Source organism: Diabrotica undecimpunctata, chromosome 3 (genome assembly GCF_040954645.1).
Source record: "Diabrotica undecimpunctata isolate CICGRU chromosome 3, icDiaUnde3, whole genome shotgun sequence".
NCBI classification, from domain to species: Eukaryota; Metazoa; Arthropoda; class Insecta; order Coleoptera; family Chrysomelidae; genus Diabrotica; species Diabrotica undecimpunctata.
This window is the reverse complement of record NC_092805.1, coordinates 81,993,037-82,010,479: the sequence shown is the minus strand read 5'-3', so window position 1 is coordinate 82,010,479 and position 17,443 is coordinate 81,993,037. Positions and strand designations below refer to the sequence as shown.

At 30.6% G+C, this 17,443-nt stretch overlaps 1 protein-coding gene across 2 annotated transcripts in view; it reads right to left on the bottom strand.

Annotated features, from left to right (window-relative positions):
* LOC140436967 (uncharacterized) overlaps window positions 1–16,885 on the bottom strand; it is a 499,062-nt gene extending 482,177 nt beyond the window's left edge. For both annotated transcript variants that reach the window (XM_072526155.1, XM_072526156.1), the window contains exon 1: window positions 16,763–16,885. In XM_072526155.1, coding sequence (XP_072382256.1) covers window positions 16,763–16,837 — 75 coding nt within the window. In that variant the 5' untranslated portion in view covers window positions 16,838–16,885. The remainder of the gene's footprint in view (window positions 1–16,762) is intronic.
* Between the last annotated feature and the right edge of the window lie 558 nt (window positions 16,886–17,443).

The following is a 17,443-nucleotide window of genomic DNA, read 5'->3' as shown; positions in this document are numbered from 1 at the left end:
ATCTAACTCTTCAAGATCGTTAATTCTTTGAGGTAAGCACGACCGGAGATAAGCTAAGGACGACTCAACTCCGGATACCAGGCGACACCGAGATTTAATGAGACTTCATCCGACATGCGGGGCTCTGCCAGGAAGAAGTAACTAAATAAAAACTTCGACGAACCTCAGGAAGCTCCGAAAAAGGAAAGATAAGCGAGCGATCATGAGCGGCATAGAGTAGAAAAGTAAATATTAAAGTAAATGTGGAAATCGACGTCGACGCGACCCAAAAAAGCTCGACAACATACGTTAAAATCTGTCCAAAAACTACAAACATAAGGTATATACGAAAAATCTTCCAGGCTGCAGTATTAAAAGGGCTACTAGGCCAAACGTTTATCTACAATGTATAATCTCAAGCAAATGTATTAGCTAAAGAGCATGACTGTAAGGTAGCTATAATTGCAGAAGCAATGCAGAAAATTTTAACTACAAAGTTAAATCCTTCATTGATTATTCGAAATGAGTTATTTAAGCAAGAACTTGGTGGAAGTGTGGTTGTTATAGATTAAAGTAGTGTCCGTTATTGTAAACATCATGTCCTTGATGATAGTTTGGACCTATTTCTTAGAGTTTAAATCAGGTATTCTCAAAATCCAGTGATTTGTATTACTCGCTGAACCATAAGATACAAATGTTTCTGACGCGGGACTTAGACCAGGTCTAAGAGATTAAGAGGTCTTGCTGAATATGTCAACAATTTTAATGGAACTAAATTTTTAATAATGAGTAGTCGGCTTATAAGTATTGGAAACCATCAAGACACGAAAGCTGCAATACCTGGGGCATGTTATGCGTAATGAGAGATACAACCTACTGCAATTGATTATACAAGGGAAAATCCAGGGCAAGAGAAGTGTAGGAAGAAGAAGAATCTCATGGTTGCGTAACTTGAGGGAATGGTACGGATGCACATCAATCGAACTATTCAGAGCAGCAGCATCTAAGATCAGAATAGCCATGATGATTGCCAACCTCCGTCGCGGAGATGGCACGTGAAGAAGAAAAAATCGGCTTATCTCTCTTTACTTGTGGAACTTAGTAAACGATATATATATATATATATATATATATATATATATATATATATATATATATATATATATATTATGATAAAAATATCGACAACTGGAAAAATGTTCTTGTCATTGATGAGACCAGAATCCTATTATGTAAGTCAGATGGTCAAAATCACGTCCACAGAAGAGTTGGAGGAGAACGATTCGCTAGCTGCAAACCGTTAGTTCTGGAGGTGGTGGCATAAGTCTTTGGGAAGATATTAGTTGGGAGGGATGTACCGCACTCGTAGAAGTGATTGGACGGATGATTGGTGACTATTACGTTTAAAATATCCTGCAAGATCATATTTTGCCATATGTTGGTTACATTGTATATGAAAGATTCATGTTAATGCACGATAATGCTCGACCATATGCCACTGCCGTAGTGCGTAATTATCTTAATGAGGTCCAAATTTGAAGATTGGATTGACCACCGTTTAGCCCAGATTTAAATCCAATAGAGTACATGTGGGATCACCTAAAACGCCGCATACGACAAAGAAATCATAATGGAAACGAATTATTTCGTTAGAACGTTATTTTGACCGAAATATTCCTAGAAAAATAATGGTAAAATAAATATTAAAAAAAGTATTTTAATTAGAATACTTGATGACCATTTCCACTTAACAAGTCTAATACAAGAGTTGTTAACCTAAATGACCAGTTTACTGAACAATTCATTAGTAACAACAATTGTTACCGGCCGGATATATATATATATATATATATATATATATATATATATATATATATATATATATATATATATATATATATATATATATATATATAAGCTTCCAACGCTTGCGATCATTCCATTCCATAACTTCCCCTAACTTCCATTGCACCATTTACTGCTTGTCTCCACGATCTTCTTGGTCTTCCCTTTTTCCTGCTATTAGTGAGAATTTTTGCATTATATTGTTTCCAGAATCACAATATATATATATATATATATATATATATATATATATATATATACCCATACCCTCTCTGACTTACTCTATCTCTTCTAATGATTGGGCAACATCTATGCCAATCATTCATTTTCATTGCTTTTATGTTGGATGCGTCTTTTCTATTTAATATCTAAAGATCTCAACCATATGTAGCAATACTTTCTATGATAATATTGTATATCCTCATTCTTTTGTTTCGAGTGGTGTGGTTATACCAGATTATATTATTTACTCCACGAATTGCTAAATTGCCTTGGCCAATTCTAGTAGCTATTCTTTTTATATTCCCACTATCGTTTGTAATGCTGACACCGAGATATTTATAGCTATCACTATTTTCGATTTTGTATGTCTCTTAGTTCCAAGTGCCTTCCTTTACCTCCCACTACTAAATACTCCGTTTTTGATGAATTAATTGATAAACCCCACTTAGTATATTCTTCATCTAATTTTGGCAACATGTAGTGGATATGATCTTGATCTTCTGCAAGTATAACACATTTTAATAGCCATTTTCTTCTCCAAATATTCACATTTCCTTCTCTAAATATCCAAAACCACTTCCAAATAAATCTTAAGGGACGTAGGTGCAATGCAGCAACCTTCTTGAACTCCTTTTATTACCTTTATCTTTTATGTCCCTTTTTCTCCAAACTCATCATATCGTCGTACAACTCCCCCACAGCATTATTGTAACTCGGTGGAATTTTCTTGTCTTCTAGCACCTTCCACAACTTGGCTAATGGGACATTATCATACGCCTTTTGAAGATCAATAAATACCATGTGTGTCTACATATTGTGTTTCAGAACAAATTGTCTATACAAAAACGACCAATAAGAAAGCTATTCTAATCTTCAGCTTCTGATCACTAATCTTCAATTTGGCTTTTAATTGTCTTCTAAGAGCTGAAATAGTTTCTCTCACGCCCCGTCCTGAAGCCTTCCTATTTTTCATAACGTCGAGGTGTTTTTTAAATTCCTCTGGTGTTATTTGTTATTAAGTACTAGTAGTTTGGTAGCAATAGGAAATGTCATATTTTTCATACACAATACTTTGGAATTATGCTCTATCTTCTGTCAGCATTTATTAATAATATTCAAACCATAATTCCGGCGGTAGTAGAGATATAAGGGCCGATTGTTTGAACGCTAATCAAAACTTAATTGTAATCAAATATTTAATTAAAATCAAATATGTCACATTTTAAGGTTACGTTGACTGATTTATTTTATTCAATTTTATTATTTTACGTTTTAATTTAAAATAAACCATAATTAAACTCTTTCTAATGTTAATTTCATGTTTTTATTTACAAATCCATAATAATAAGCAATTTTTAATAATTTTGACAGCTTCTGTGACGTATTTGATTGTAATTAAATATTTGATTACGATCAAGTTTTAATTAGCGTTCGAACAATCGGCCCTTAACCTACGACGTTCTTTTCTATCTCTATTACTACCTCTTTTTGTTTTCCAGGGTTCTTTATTTCTTGCGGTATCCATAAAATGTTTTACGTTATCCCAGGCTTTATTCCACATCTCATTGTTGGCTTTATTTACCTGTTATTTTACTTCTTTGTTTAAACTGTTGTACTTATATTAAACTATTACATTTATTATAAACATCCTTCTTTCCGACAAGATCTCCTATTTCTTTATTCCACCATTAATTTCTAATCTGTATACTATCGACTTCTCCATTAGTTTTCATTGCAGCTTCTTTATAATTTTGTTTATACGTATTCATTGGTGAGGATTAACAAACCGGTCGTACTGCAGCCAATTGGCTTATTTTACATCTTACATTTATTGATGATAATCATTCTAGAATTCTGAAACACTATACTAGCTTGTAAAGGTCTATCTAGTACTCCGTACTCATGAAAAATATAGTTAACTATTTCAGGTTCTATGCAGGTGTACCTTTACTGGTGCATATCTAGTAACTAAGTCTGTTCTGATTCTAAACTGATTTTTGCTTGCTTTTCACAGTCCTTCAACCCTAATAGCACTTGTGTGTCCAATATACCTTTTGCTATATATGCCTGACCGGGTATACTTTCTCAGCCAGAATTATATTGCATTCGGATCCATATGTACTCATGCAAAATATGGTTAACCATTTCAGGTTGTATGCAGGTGTACGTTTACTGGCGCATATCTAATAATGAAATCTGTTCTGATTCTGAGCTGATTTTTGTTTGTTTTTCGCAGTAGTTCAACCCTACTAGAACATATGTGTCCAATACATATTTTGCTATATCCCCGACCGGGTATACTTTCTCAGTAAAAGTTATATTTGTTCGGATCCAGGCTTGTTTCAGGTTACGGACGGTACTTTTTAACACTCCTAAGGCCGGCTCTGGTCGAAGTATTTTGTAGCTGATCCTCTTATATTTATATATATATATATATATATATATATATATATATATATATTTATGTATTTATATATTTATATATATATATATATATATATATATATATATATATAAATATATAAATACATAAATATATATATATATATATATATATATATATATATATATATATATATATATTTATGTATTTATATATATATATATATATATATATATATATATTATATTATTATATATATATATATAATTTAATATTGTTGTGAAGCGATTTTCTTATATATAATTTAGTCTAAGAATGAAACTAAAAACGAAGTTTTGTACAATGTATGAAAATAGAACAACTACCAAATCACAACTAATTTTTTTATAAATTTTATCGGGAGGTAAAAATTGTTAATACCATACGTCGAAAACTCATTGGAAAATTAAAGCTGCCACTCGTAGCACTAAATAATTAACACTTGTTCAACAATTAAATCGATACGAACAATCCACCATTTTAACCTTTTTAGTTGGTAGCACTGATGGACTAGCAAAGCGCCAAATAAGGGATGAAAAATTTAATGTAGAATTTAATCATGAAATGACTAAGAACGATGTTGTAAAGAAGTTAAAACTATGGAAAGGAGCTTATAAATAACCAATTTGTAAGACATAAATTCAATATTTATTATTTGTATAAATGTAATATTTTACGACGGGTTTGAAAGTTTTCAAGAAACCACTTTAATTGGAAGTAAGTATTTTATCTTCCGCCATGAGCTTGTGAGCGAAAAAGCTGTATGATATTTAATTTAAATTAGTTTTCTAATTGGATAACGATGACGTGTCTTAACATATTTTAACGCAATAACGTGGAGGTAGAACGAGATAAATACAAACAAACCGTTTGAACATTTTGTTGACATTAAATTTAAATGCATGGAAGAGGGAAGTTTGCCGAGAACAATTTTAGACTTTGCCAAAGAATGGTAAATCAACAGAAGGGTTGTGGGAAATTCGTGGGTTGGTTGAGAGTTGTTTCTTTTAAAGGAAAAATAGCAACATACAATATTAGCACAAAGTAAAGAGAAACAAGTACAATTAAACTTCCCTTAATAACTAAATATTTAGTAATACATTTGTATTTGCTAGAAAAAATCGAACAAAGGTAAAATATATGCAGAAAATGAGGTCAGTACAAATGTTTTATTAACAATAAGTATGAAATACATACATACACAGGGTTGGGATATTCATTCAAAAACACGATATTCATGGGACTTTGCATGCAAGTACAATGCCACACAACGCATCTGAGGTCATACTTTTTGTTACTACTTTACTTCTAGTTTCACCGGAAATACTCCCAACTTTTTAAATTTAAATATTTACACATTTTAAATAAACACTCTGTATATTTGTGCAGATTCTAAAAAACTAAAAAAAAAAACGGACCAGATTAATAGTTTCTTCAGTCCCCAAACAAGAAACTATTAATCTGGTTCACTCTCTTCTACGAGCAAATTATATCACTATGTCTACCACTAACTCAATTATTCAATTATTACAAACTTGTCTAGCTCAAGACTTTTTTGTCTTCAATAGTAAATTTTTCAGACAACCTGATGGCTTAGTGAAAAATATGACCGAAAAATCCTGAAATTCTCCATTGGTTTCGATATGTTGATGACTGTTTAGTCTTCATATCAGGTAACTCGAATTCAGCTGATCTATTACTCTCTAAAATAAATCAAATCCACCCAAACATAAAGTTCACCATGGAACTAGAGTCGTCTCAATCTATTAATTTCCTCGACCTTACTATTACCAAATTAAACGACCATTTCGATTTCAGTATCTATAGGAAACCTACACAAACCGACCATATCATACCTTTATCTTCCAACCACCCAATGTCACATAAATATGCAGCCTTCCATAGTTATATTCACCGCCTAGAAACAATCCCACTATCACAATCCAACTACCAAACAGAACTTAATATTCTAAAGCAAATAGCATCCAACAATGGGTATGACCCCAACCTCATTAACAAACTTATTAATAAGAGACAACTCAAACTATTGAGAGAGGCTGCGTTCCCCAGAGACTTGACCATTAAACCTCATTATGCTTCCTTACCTTACCTTCAAGAACGTCTTTCTGGAGATATCAGATATATCCTAAAAAGATCTGTTGAGAATACCCACATTTCTTTTAAAGTCCTGAACAATCTAGGACAATGTTTAACCAATTCAAAAGATTGCATCAACTACATGGATCGTAGTGGTGTTTACAAATTACAGTGCTCTGATTGTGATGCTACATATATAGGTAGAACCTGTAGATCACTAACTTCCCGGTCCTTAGAACACACTAAAAAAGAGAACACTTCCACCTTCTCACAACATCTTGCACAACATAAACATACCCTCAACATACCAGAAGACGTCTCTTTGTTACATAACATACCCCAAAAAAATTTTCTAAAATTAGATCTATATGAAGACTTGGAAATAGTCAAAGAAAAGCAAAGAAGCCCCAACTGCGTTAATCGCCATGTATCTTTCAACCGTGACTTTCAACCCTTACACCGACAACTCTTCTCATAACCCACACTTCTCAAATTTACCCCATCTTCTTTATCTGACCTTCCTCTATAAACGTCAACACCTTAATCCTTCTCAACAATTGTTGCTTTTAAAACAACCATTCTCTCTACACTACTGTCACAACACTCCCTCCAAAAGAATTTTTCAGCCCCCTATTGTTAACATCATATCTATTATACCTCACTATTTCATTATTTTACAATCTTCACGTTTACATCATATTCCTGTCCATTCTTTTTTCTTTTGCTATTTCTCTGTCATTTCATATATCTACTATCCTCTCATTAGTTCTAAGCTCAGTAACCATTTAAACACAATCCAGCAATTCATCAGAATTCACTTTCTCCCACTTTGCCAAAAACCCTTAATCAACCATTGCTCCCCCCCTTTCTTAGTCAACAACTTAGTACATCATACTCACAAATAAAATTTCAGGCTTTTATGTACCGAATTTAATATAATCAAAATATATTTTGTTCAGGGTGCTAGATGCTTTAAGCATGAAGGACCTCTTTCATCTCTAATTTTGTTGATTAACTCATTTATTTTCCTTTAACCCACTCTCCTTTATTCTTTAGTCATTTCATTTACTTTTATTCCTGCCAAGTCTCTGAGGATCTCAGCCTTTTCAAAAAAATTTTTAAATTTAATCACATATATTATAACTTTAATTCCTTCAGCCGGAAGATTTTTAATCCCTCTTCTCAATCTATTGGACTCACTTATATTAAATTTTTTACGATACGAGCAGTATGAAAACAATTTCATTTAAATACGAAGTCTTACATTAGCTACAAATATATACTATTTATTTTTTCCTTGTCCTAGATGTAAGCAACATAAAAGAACATTTCCATATATTTAAGCTAATTCGTCACAAATTACACTTTTTGGACCACACTCCATACGATAAAGAGTAACATAAGCTGCCTAATGCATACGTCATTCTCTTAAATATGACCTTCAACAACACCAGTAATTTACATCTTTTATATCCAATATTAAATAATTATAGAAAAATTTTTAAATCCCAACACCTGCATTGCTGTTATCATTTTAACATCATCAAAGTTTTTTAATCTTTTGGCTGTAGTAATACTATTTTTAACTAATATTGTTTCATGGTACATTGACATTTTGTTTTTGACACCGTTCATGGGTATCTTATCAATCAGTTACCAGCTGAAGTCCGTTTGAAGAGGTTTACTCTCCGGACACTGGAACTCACTTAAACATGGGTGTATGTTACCTGAAGTAAAATTTAATTAAAACATTAAACATCATATAATATTATCAACATCATGTACAATCTTTGGTAACACATTACATTTTAAAGGGTTTTTACCCAAATATTTTGGTGGCTCAGGCATGGTAACCTGTAAGTATAACCATTTTGCTTTTTTAACCTTAGTCAAAATTTTAAACCACGTTTGCTGTAATTAAATGGTTTATACTTATTTTAGGTATTTTAACCTGATGATGGAACAGTTGTTCCGAAAACGTTCGTGCTTTTAATGTTGCCCTTTTAAGGGTTTTTATAAAATAAAATATACCCACATACAAAGACTAACCTCTTTTTCTTTATTATTTAGGGTGTTATTAATTCGAAAGGGTCTGTGGATTTTGCTAATAGATAAGTTGGCTCAGTTTTGCATTTCTGGGTTTTGTTGTCAGAAATGTATTGGGCTTTGTGGTGAGAATGACGATCGAAAGTATCCTCTAATAATAGGTGGATATTATGAGAGTGGATGTCATTGTAGGTTTTAAAAAATTGGAAATTTGTTGTGTCTAAGTTACGTCGGGTGGAATGAATTGAATTTCAAAGAAGCGAGAAACAAGTTGCTCTAAAAATTTAGAAATTTAGTGTGATATTTAATTTGAAGAGATTTTGGAATGACTTAATGGTCAGACACGATTTAAAGAATGCAATGTCACAAATGAGACGGTATTTTTACGTAAGAATATTAAAAAAAGATTTAGTAATAATGAAAATTTTTTTTTACGTAAGAGCGTTAGTGATCATAGATCATAATGACGTTATCCATGTAGGCGAGATGATGTAATCGATGATTCTTTTTAATGAGATTAGGGGTCGTGTGCTAGCTCATTTAAAATTTTATTTAATTTTCTATTCAGTAATATAAACATTACCATAATAAATTACACATCGTGTTCAAAAAAATATATAATTTTTAAATTATGTAAGTATGTAATTTGTTTAATATAAAATATATTTTACTCCAGATTGAAAACAGAAGAAGTTTTTATTTTGCTAATTAAAATCTGATTTTAGTTTAAATTAAATGGTTAAATTGCCTCCCAGCTGGCTCTTAATAGTAATTGAACCGAGGACGACAACTTTCTTGAACGTTATGGACCATTTCTAGTGTAATATTACGAATTTCCAATCTAATTATATTTTCTAAATTTTGTAATTTTTAAATATTTGAATTTAAGTAACTCCATATAAAAAATCAAGTGTTGTAAGATCTGTTCATCTTTGGGGGAGGATCTAACATCTGCAGTCTTGTTTCATTTACTGTTTCATGTAAAAAGAAGTTTGCTTCATCAGTAAAAATAATTTGGCGAAGAATTTTGATTACATAAATCATGCATTCTTTGACAAAATTGCATTCGATGATCTGGATCACCCTGATTGATGTTCTGGACATTATAAATTTTATACGGGTGATATTTATTTTTTTTTTTTTTAGTACACGTAAAACAGATCTTTTAAAAATGTTTGTATTAGCTGCAATTTGCCTTAAATAAATTTGAGGATTATCTGCCACACTTAGTAAAACACCAAGGTTTATATTACCATTTATTGGTACAAGAACAGCGTTAGCAACATGTATCATGTCTCCAGTTTCTCTTTGATTTTTAATTTAGACTGTATGATACGCGTATTAAGATATTGTATATCAAATAAATTAGATACTTCTTATTGTGTTCTGGTTTTATCCCCATATCTAACTAAAATTATTACTGCAATTCTTTGCGCTTCCGTTAACCAATCCTTATAAGAACATGTAAACAACCGACTTTTTAACCCAAATCAACTCGTTCTTTTTATTTTTCATTATTTAGGTGACTAATATGGGAGTTTATTTTTGTCTTTTCATACTAGTAGAAAGAACATTAGTACGAAAGTTTAAAAATTCATTTTAAAAAATCATTGAGGATGATTAGCATGGCCAATCGACCTCAAAATTTACAAGATTTAAAAAATAGAATAAGATAGGAAATTCATAATATAACTCCAGAAATTATCCACCATATACAAGAATATTTTGATCGTTTCAATTAACGCCAAGAGGCAGGCGGGTGATAGTTTGAACATTAAATTTAAGCAAAAAGCAATGTTTATTTGTCAAACAAACATTAATTTTTGTTAATTTAGTTAGCTTAATTCAAAAATTATTTTTTGGCCATCCTGTATAAGTAATTATGTTAATGTTTATATTACTGAATAGAGAACTTAATAGCCTTTTAAATGAGCTTGCACACGACTCCTCTTTTTATATAATTAAATCAAAGAATACATCATCATGTTCAGATGGATATGCATGCCAAAAAATCATAACTTAAAAATAAAAATCGACCTGTTTCAAGATTTGTCTTCAAAATCGCCCATTCTCGAAAAAAATGAATTTATTCCATAATTTTGCCCCTCACAAATTTGCACCGGATACAAGGTTAGTAAAAGACAGGTTGCATAGTAAGTATGATATTGACAGAATGAAATATGTCACCGTGACGTCACCTAGGGGGTCAATTTTACCAATGGTTTGAGAACAGAATAGAATAAGTGGCTTCAAGAATATATTTTGTTGTTAAATGTCGTTAGTGTTTTTGTTTATGTTTATATCTTGAGATATAATGTGTCTATAGATATCATTGATTGTTTTTTAGTATATAACTTGAACCCAAAACTCTTATACGAGTGTTAAGATACATTTATTGTGGTTGCGTTAACTACCTACTTAATGAATTTTATTTCTGATGTATTATATAGTAAGGGTAATATTGGCATTAATGTAGGAAAATATTTAACATAAATTATTTCAAATATTTCCTTTTGATTCAAATGACTGGTGGAAATATTTGCAGTGTAACAATCTGCAAAAGTAGATAAAAAAAAGTCTAAACAGGATGGAAGGAATTTAATGCTTTTTACATTTCCAAAAAATGTAAAGTAAAAATTCAAAATAAAGGCAATGGATCAGCAAGTGTCATACGAAGGATAAGCAGTCCTGTGCTAATAAAAGAGTTTGTAGTATTCACTTTCGGATGAAAAATTATAAGCTATTTAAAAGCTAAACCATTAAACATACAACCTAAAAAGCTGAAAAAAGATAGTGTTAATTCATTGACTTTGAGATAATTTTGTGATTGAGTTTTGCAACATAAAGTAAAAAAACAAACAAATATCATTAATAATAACTTCATGTACCTAGTTATAATTAAAAGTTTTAATTTTAGTAATTCCCTCGTTATTTTTACTGCCAAATGACGATGACGTAAAAGAAATAAGTATGAGATCAAAAAGCATGACCAGGAAAGAAAACACAGATGTTGCCGGACATATAATTTTACAGAATACAATACTAAAGAGAAGCAGATAAAAGTAATACACATGAATACTTCTACCCAACATATTGATTTACCAGAAAAACCTTCATGCAATAAAGAATAAAATTAGATATACTAAAAAGAAAAGAAGAAAACGTGAAAGTCGAACAAAAACTTCTAGAAAAAGAAGATACTGAAAACAATCGGAAATCATGTATTAGAGAAGTTGAGACAGCTAAACTGGAAAGCGAAACTGAGTTTGAGGAAAAAGCAAAACATATTTTTAAAGACTTTTTAACTCCTAATCAACTACAAAAATAATATTACAAAGAAAACAAAGGCTCGCTGGCGCCAAAAAGAATTATGGAGGGCTTTTAACCTAAGGTACTTTAGTACGCTAAAGTCTAAAGTACCTACGTTTTGCACTATATGCACATTGCCCCAACTTAAAAGTATGTACTCAAAATAACTTACACAACTCAATTGTATTCAAATATAGTATATTTGCATGCTTTAATCGCATATATACACAAAAGAACCTACTTTTAATTTAATTTAGTAGTAGTGTTATTCTATTACATATATTAAGTTGCAATTATATTCTACTATTTCTGTAACTCTATAGGTATCTCCCACCTTTTTTAAAGATTTAATAAAATATATAGTCATTAAAATTCCAGCCTTTTTTTTTAATATACATAGAGTAATATATTTTCAATCATTGCTCCTTTTCGAGTTCATTTCAAATGGGTAAAGTGAATGATTTTGAATGTAGCATTCTCAGTGACGTCATTCCCGCCATTGGATTTTCGACGCTGATTGGTTTAAAGTTACCAGGCAACGTGTCTATTTACTAACCTTGCACCGGATATAAATATTCGATGGTGCAAGCATTTTCTGCATCCGTCTTTTTCCACTGGTTGATAAAAATTAATCTTACGACTAGGTGTTAATTACAATTTTGCAAAATATCTTATATAAATAAGACAAAAGTGATCCAGATCTATAATTTTTTATTTGGATATTATAATCTTTGATTATTAGTATTATTGCAGTTTTACATTCTTCTGGGACTTCTCTCCTATCCAGACATTCATTAAACGGAACTGATGGTTCTAATAATTTCGTTATAGCCCACTATTATTTTGCTCTGTTCATTTCTTATTTTTATGATTTCTGTTCTTCTTAAAGATAAACTAGGATCTTCATTGATTTTCAGAAGGCATTCGATAGAGTGCGATACTAGAAACCTGTAGAACTACTACGAGAAAATATAGAGTATTGGAATCAGAAAGTAACTTTTAGGATTGAAAACGTCAAAATGAAATATATAGATGTTGACAGAGGAGTTTGACGTAAAGATGCTTGTTATCCCCATTGTTATTCATCCTTTACAAAAAAGTTATTTCAAGTTATTTTAAGGTATTATCAGAGGAAGAACACGATTTAGCCGTAAACGGCAAACCATTTAACAACATAATGTTCGCAGGTGATATACTTATTTTAACTGGCAGTTTAGAATTACTCAAAATCTAAGTAACTACAAAAAATCAATAAAGTATCCTACACAAACTAGAAATCTTGTTCTAAAGCCATTTTCTTGTGGCATCTTAATGCAATTTACTATTTTTATTGGGAATAATCAAAAATATTACGTTAAAATAAGGTTATTTTAACGTTTTGATTTCTACTTCAAAATAAAAAACACTAATAAATTAAACAATTTTTTTTTTGTTACTTGGTAAAAAATTATTCTTTTAATACTTTAATTGTAGTTGACTCATTTATAGTGACAACTTATATATATATATATATATATATATATATATATATATATATATATATATATATATATATATATATATATATATATATATATATATATATATATATATATATATATATTGTATATTTTAAAGTAGATGACTTTAAAATATCATTGTCAATATTTTTAAGTTGCGTTCCTAGGACGACTTTATTAGAAGATAGTTTATTCGATTACATGATATCAACTTTAACTTAGAATACTCGTCAGAATAATAGTTCATTCAAGTACATAAAATTAACTTTAACTTCTTAAGAATCCCCGTCAGAATGAAAATGCGAGGAAAATAATACACACCACCCATGAAAGGATTATCAGAAAAACTTACATTGAGATCTATTTTATCTAAAACTAAACCTGAGATCTATTTTATATAAAACTAAACCTAACAATGAACAAGAAAGAACAAAAAATTAAATTTATAAAATACCTTGTGAATGAGAACATTTTTATTTAGGTGAAATATAAAGACCAATAAATGTTAGAATAAGTGAACATCAATCCAATATCAAAAATAGAGAATTTGATATATTTGAATTATGTAAAAACGCGTCGGAAAACGAACAAAGAATTCAGTGGAAAGATTTAATATGGTCCTGAAAGAAAAAGATGGTAAAAAGAGAAAAACCAAAGAGGCGACTCCTAATTATGTTAAAAAACACCAATTACGTCGCAAATTCCTCAGCAGAATACAGTAGGATCTGGTTATCCATATTAAAAGAGGAAATCAATAGAAAGAAAATAGCACTATTAGTAAGTTAGTAAACATATCAATATCATTTGTGTATTAAAATATCAGACATATAAAATGAGAATTGGTTGTTAATATTGAGGGTAAACTAACTATAAGTCCTAATACTTACCATGTCGGGATAATATCATGAGGTTTTTTCCTCATGATTTACTATGGGATCACTAACAGGAGAATTTTGCTATCATAATTACATGTAATTTTCTTTTTAATGACAAATCACATGCTATGATTTTTCTGACGAATTGACAGAAAAAGTTGATTTTATGTTGTAGAATAAACTATTCTCCAATAAAGTCGTCCCAGGAAGGCAACTCAAAAATATTGAAATCATTTTAAAACCAAATATTTACTTTAAAATATATATTATATGTCTAAATTGTCAATATCAATGAGTCAAATATAATTAAATTATTAGAAGAGTTTTTTTTTTACCAAGTAGCAAAAATAAAACTTGTTTAATTCATTAATGTTTTGTATTTTGAGAACGATTTCCGAAGTGGAAATCGAAAAGTACCAGTAAACTTGTTTTAAAGTAAAATCGTGGCTTATTCCTAATAAAAATAGTAAATTACAGACTAGAAATGAACGCGAGTTCATGAATATTACAAATTAATGAATATTACACGACAAATATTAGATGGCCTAGCCATAAAAAGAGATTAAGTACAAAGTTTTAACAACTACAAATGTCTAGGAAGAAGAATTTCCGAGCGGAGAAACCTAAGTGAGTGTTATAATTACAGCTAAGTTCATCTTATCAGAACATCTACCAATATGGTATGAATAGCTATGATGATGAGAACAAGTAATTTTGTTTCATATCTTACAATGTATTTGGACGCAATCTGAGTTTTTATTTATGTTATTCTGCGATCAGATCCTTACAAAAAAACTATTGATTGTGTCATCCTATTGGTAAGCTTATTTAAGATATCTTGTTTTATTTATATTTGTATTGTTTAGTTAAAAAGCGTAATTTTTTCAACAATTTCTGTTGCTTGGTTTTCATATCGATTTCTACTGTAGCTTTTACCAGTCGATGACCACTTTCTGTATAGAATCTATTCATAGCAGACGCATTAATCGTTGTATTTTTGTTGTGATTTAACCCCAAGTTTTAGCAATTTTAACATCTCCATTACAAACTGCTTCACTAATAATTTAAAAGAAACTACATTTTTGATCTATTCTCATTTTATGCAGTTTGCCCCAATTTTCATTTTCCATCGTTCCTAGATATTTTTAGGAACGTACCTGTTCTGCTTGCTCATAGATGTGTACTTTGATCACTCTAACGTCGGTAGTACATTATAAATAGATCGTGATTTTAAAGACGCTGCCGTCCATATGAATGAAGATCTAGAAGAGATTAGGACACTATAAGTAAACTAGATCCTTACAAGATAACAAGCTATAAAAAATCAGTATAATTACAGGACTGCACTGTGAACAATTTTATAGACATAAATAATCTACATCTTAGATTGATTATTATTAATAATACAGTTCCTACTTAGAAAAAGTAGGACGAACTAAGACTAAAAAGCTTTGTATACCTTAGTGTCAGTTTTTTTTTTTTAGAAGGATTCAGACACATCAGACCAAAATATTTATTGAGTTCTCACTATTAACTCTATTAACCCCCTCTGCATCTAAATCATCTCTCTACATTTTACATCATCTTACTACATCCCAGAAATCTTAGAACTTGTTAAAGATAGTTAAAAGTATCAGCAATAAAAAAATTTAATCTGAAGTCTTTGACCATAAACTTCCTAATGTACCTACGTAATATCCAATGGGTACCAAAAAATCAATACTAAAAAAAATATCTAATACCAAAGTATTACAATAAAAACTTATTTAGAAAAACTATATAGAGAGAAAATAACATAAAAAACAGAATTAGAGTATATAGGTAGAAAAATTTACAGAATAAAATATGACATTAGAATGACGAAAAAAATGAAGCTTTAGAACAGTCATATATTTGTAGAACTTAAAATAATAGAATATTATTATATTGTTTAAAATATTACTAATAAGAAAATACATGTGTTATGTTTCAGTTATACAGTAATTAAACCAAAAAGCTAGCGATTCTTAAGTTTATTACTGCACTTAGCCAATTAAAATTAAGTAATTTTGTTCGGTAACTACTAATTATAGAGTTAACAGTTTCTTAAAAGCCTTTAATATAAAATATTTTAAACGTCGTATAGTTTATTCTAAAATACAAAATATCTGTCACCGAAAAGAAATGACTTCATAAATTTTTATTAATGTAATCTTTTAAAATCACCCCTGTTTCGCGTTTAACACTGTCGTACAACCCCGCCGAACGCATTTTAACCCTCCTCTTTTTCCAATATCATGTCGACCAATCCCCTAATATTTACCTTCATCAATAAATTATCGGTAATATCGTACCCTTTTCTTTGTTTAACCTCCTTCTGTCTACTAAAAAAAACCTCGAAAAACCCTCTATTTTATTCCCCAGCGCTTGGTGCTCATCAATAATACGAAAAGCTCAAAACACTTTTCACCAATTTTTTTCCTACTTACCGCTCTGGATGTTGAAAATTGTATGAAACTCGCAAGGAGGACGTGAAGAACGAGCAGGTCGCGGTGCAGAGACATGGCGATGCGTATCTCTAACGCGAACACTGTCGAACGACTGACTCTGTGGAAAGCTCAAAGCTCTGAAAAGCTGCGGGTACTTTTCCACCGCCGCGGAGAAGCCTCGACGTGGCCTAGCGCAGGAAAACTCGGGTGAGTATTTGTAGATGGCGTCACGAGTCGGACAAAGGGTAGAACAAACACAGGAAACTGTTTTACTTTGTATGAATTTTGGGTTTTGCGCCAATAGTTTCCATAATAAATCAAATTTCAATGAGAAAATTGGCATATATCTATGTGTCCCTATTCGTTATCGAATGTTAGCCGTTTTCATAGCTATACGTACTTTGTACGTAAACAGCAGTAGGTAAAGGATTTGTGGTATTTGAATAGAACCAGACTCTTCGATTTTTTAAACATGTTATTCTTTCCCCAGCAGTCTTTTACAAGTTATTTCTTTGTGAAGAATTATTTTTGTGTCCTATATTATATGGTGTTTCTTATCACGTCCAAGATACTCCAGTTCTAACTTTCCACTAAGAAAAATATTCATCCCTTTTTGGAATGTTTAACAGCCGTGTTCCAGGCTTATAAAATTGCTGGTAGGTATAACATTTTGGCAGTTAA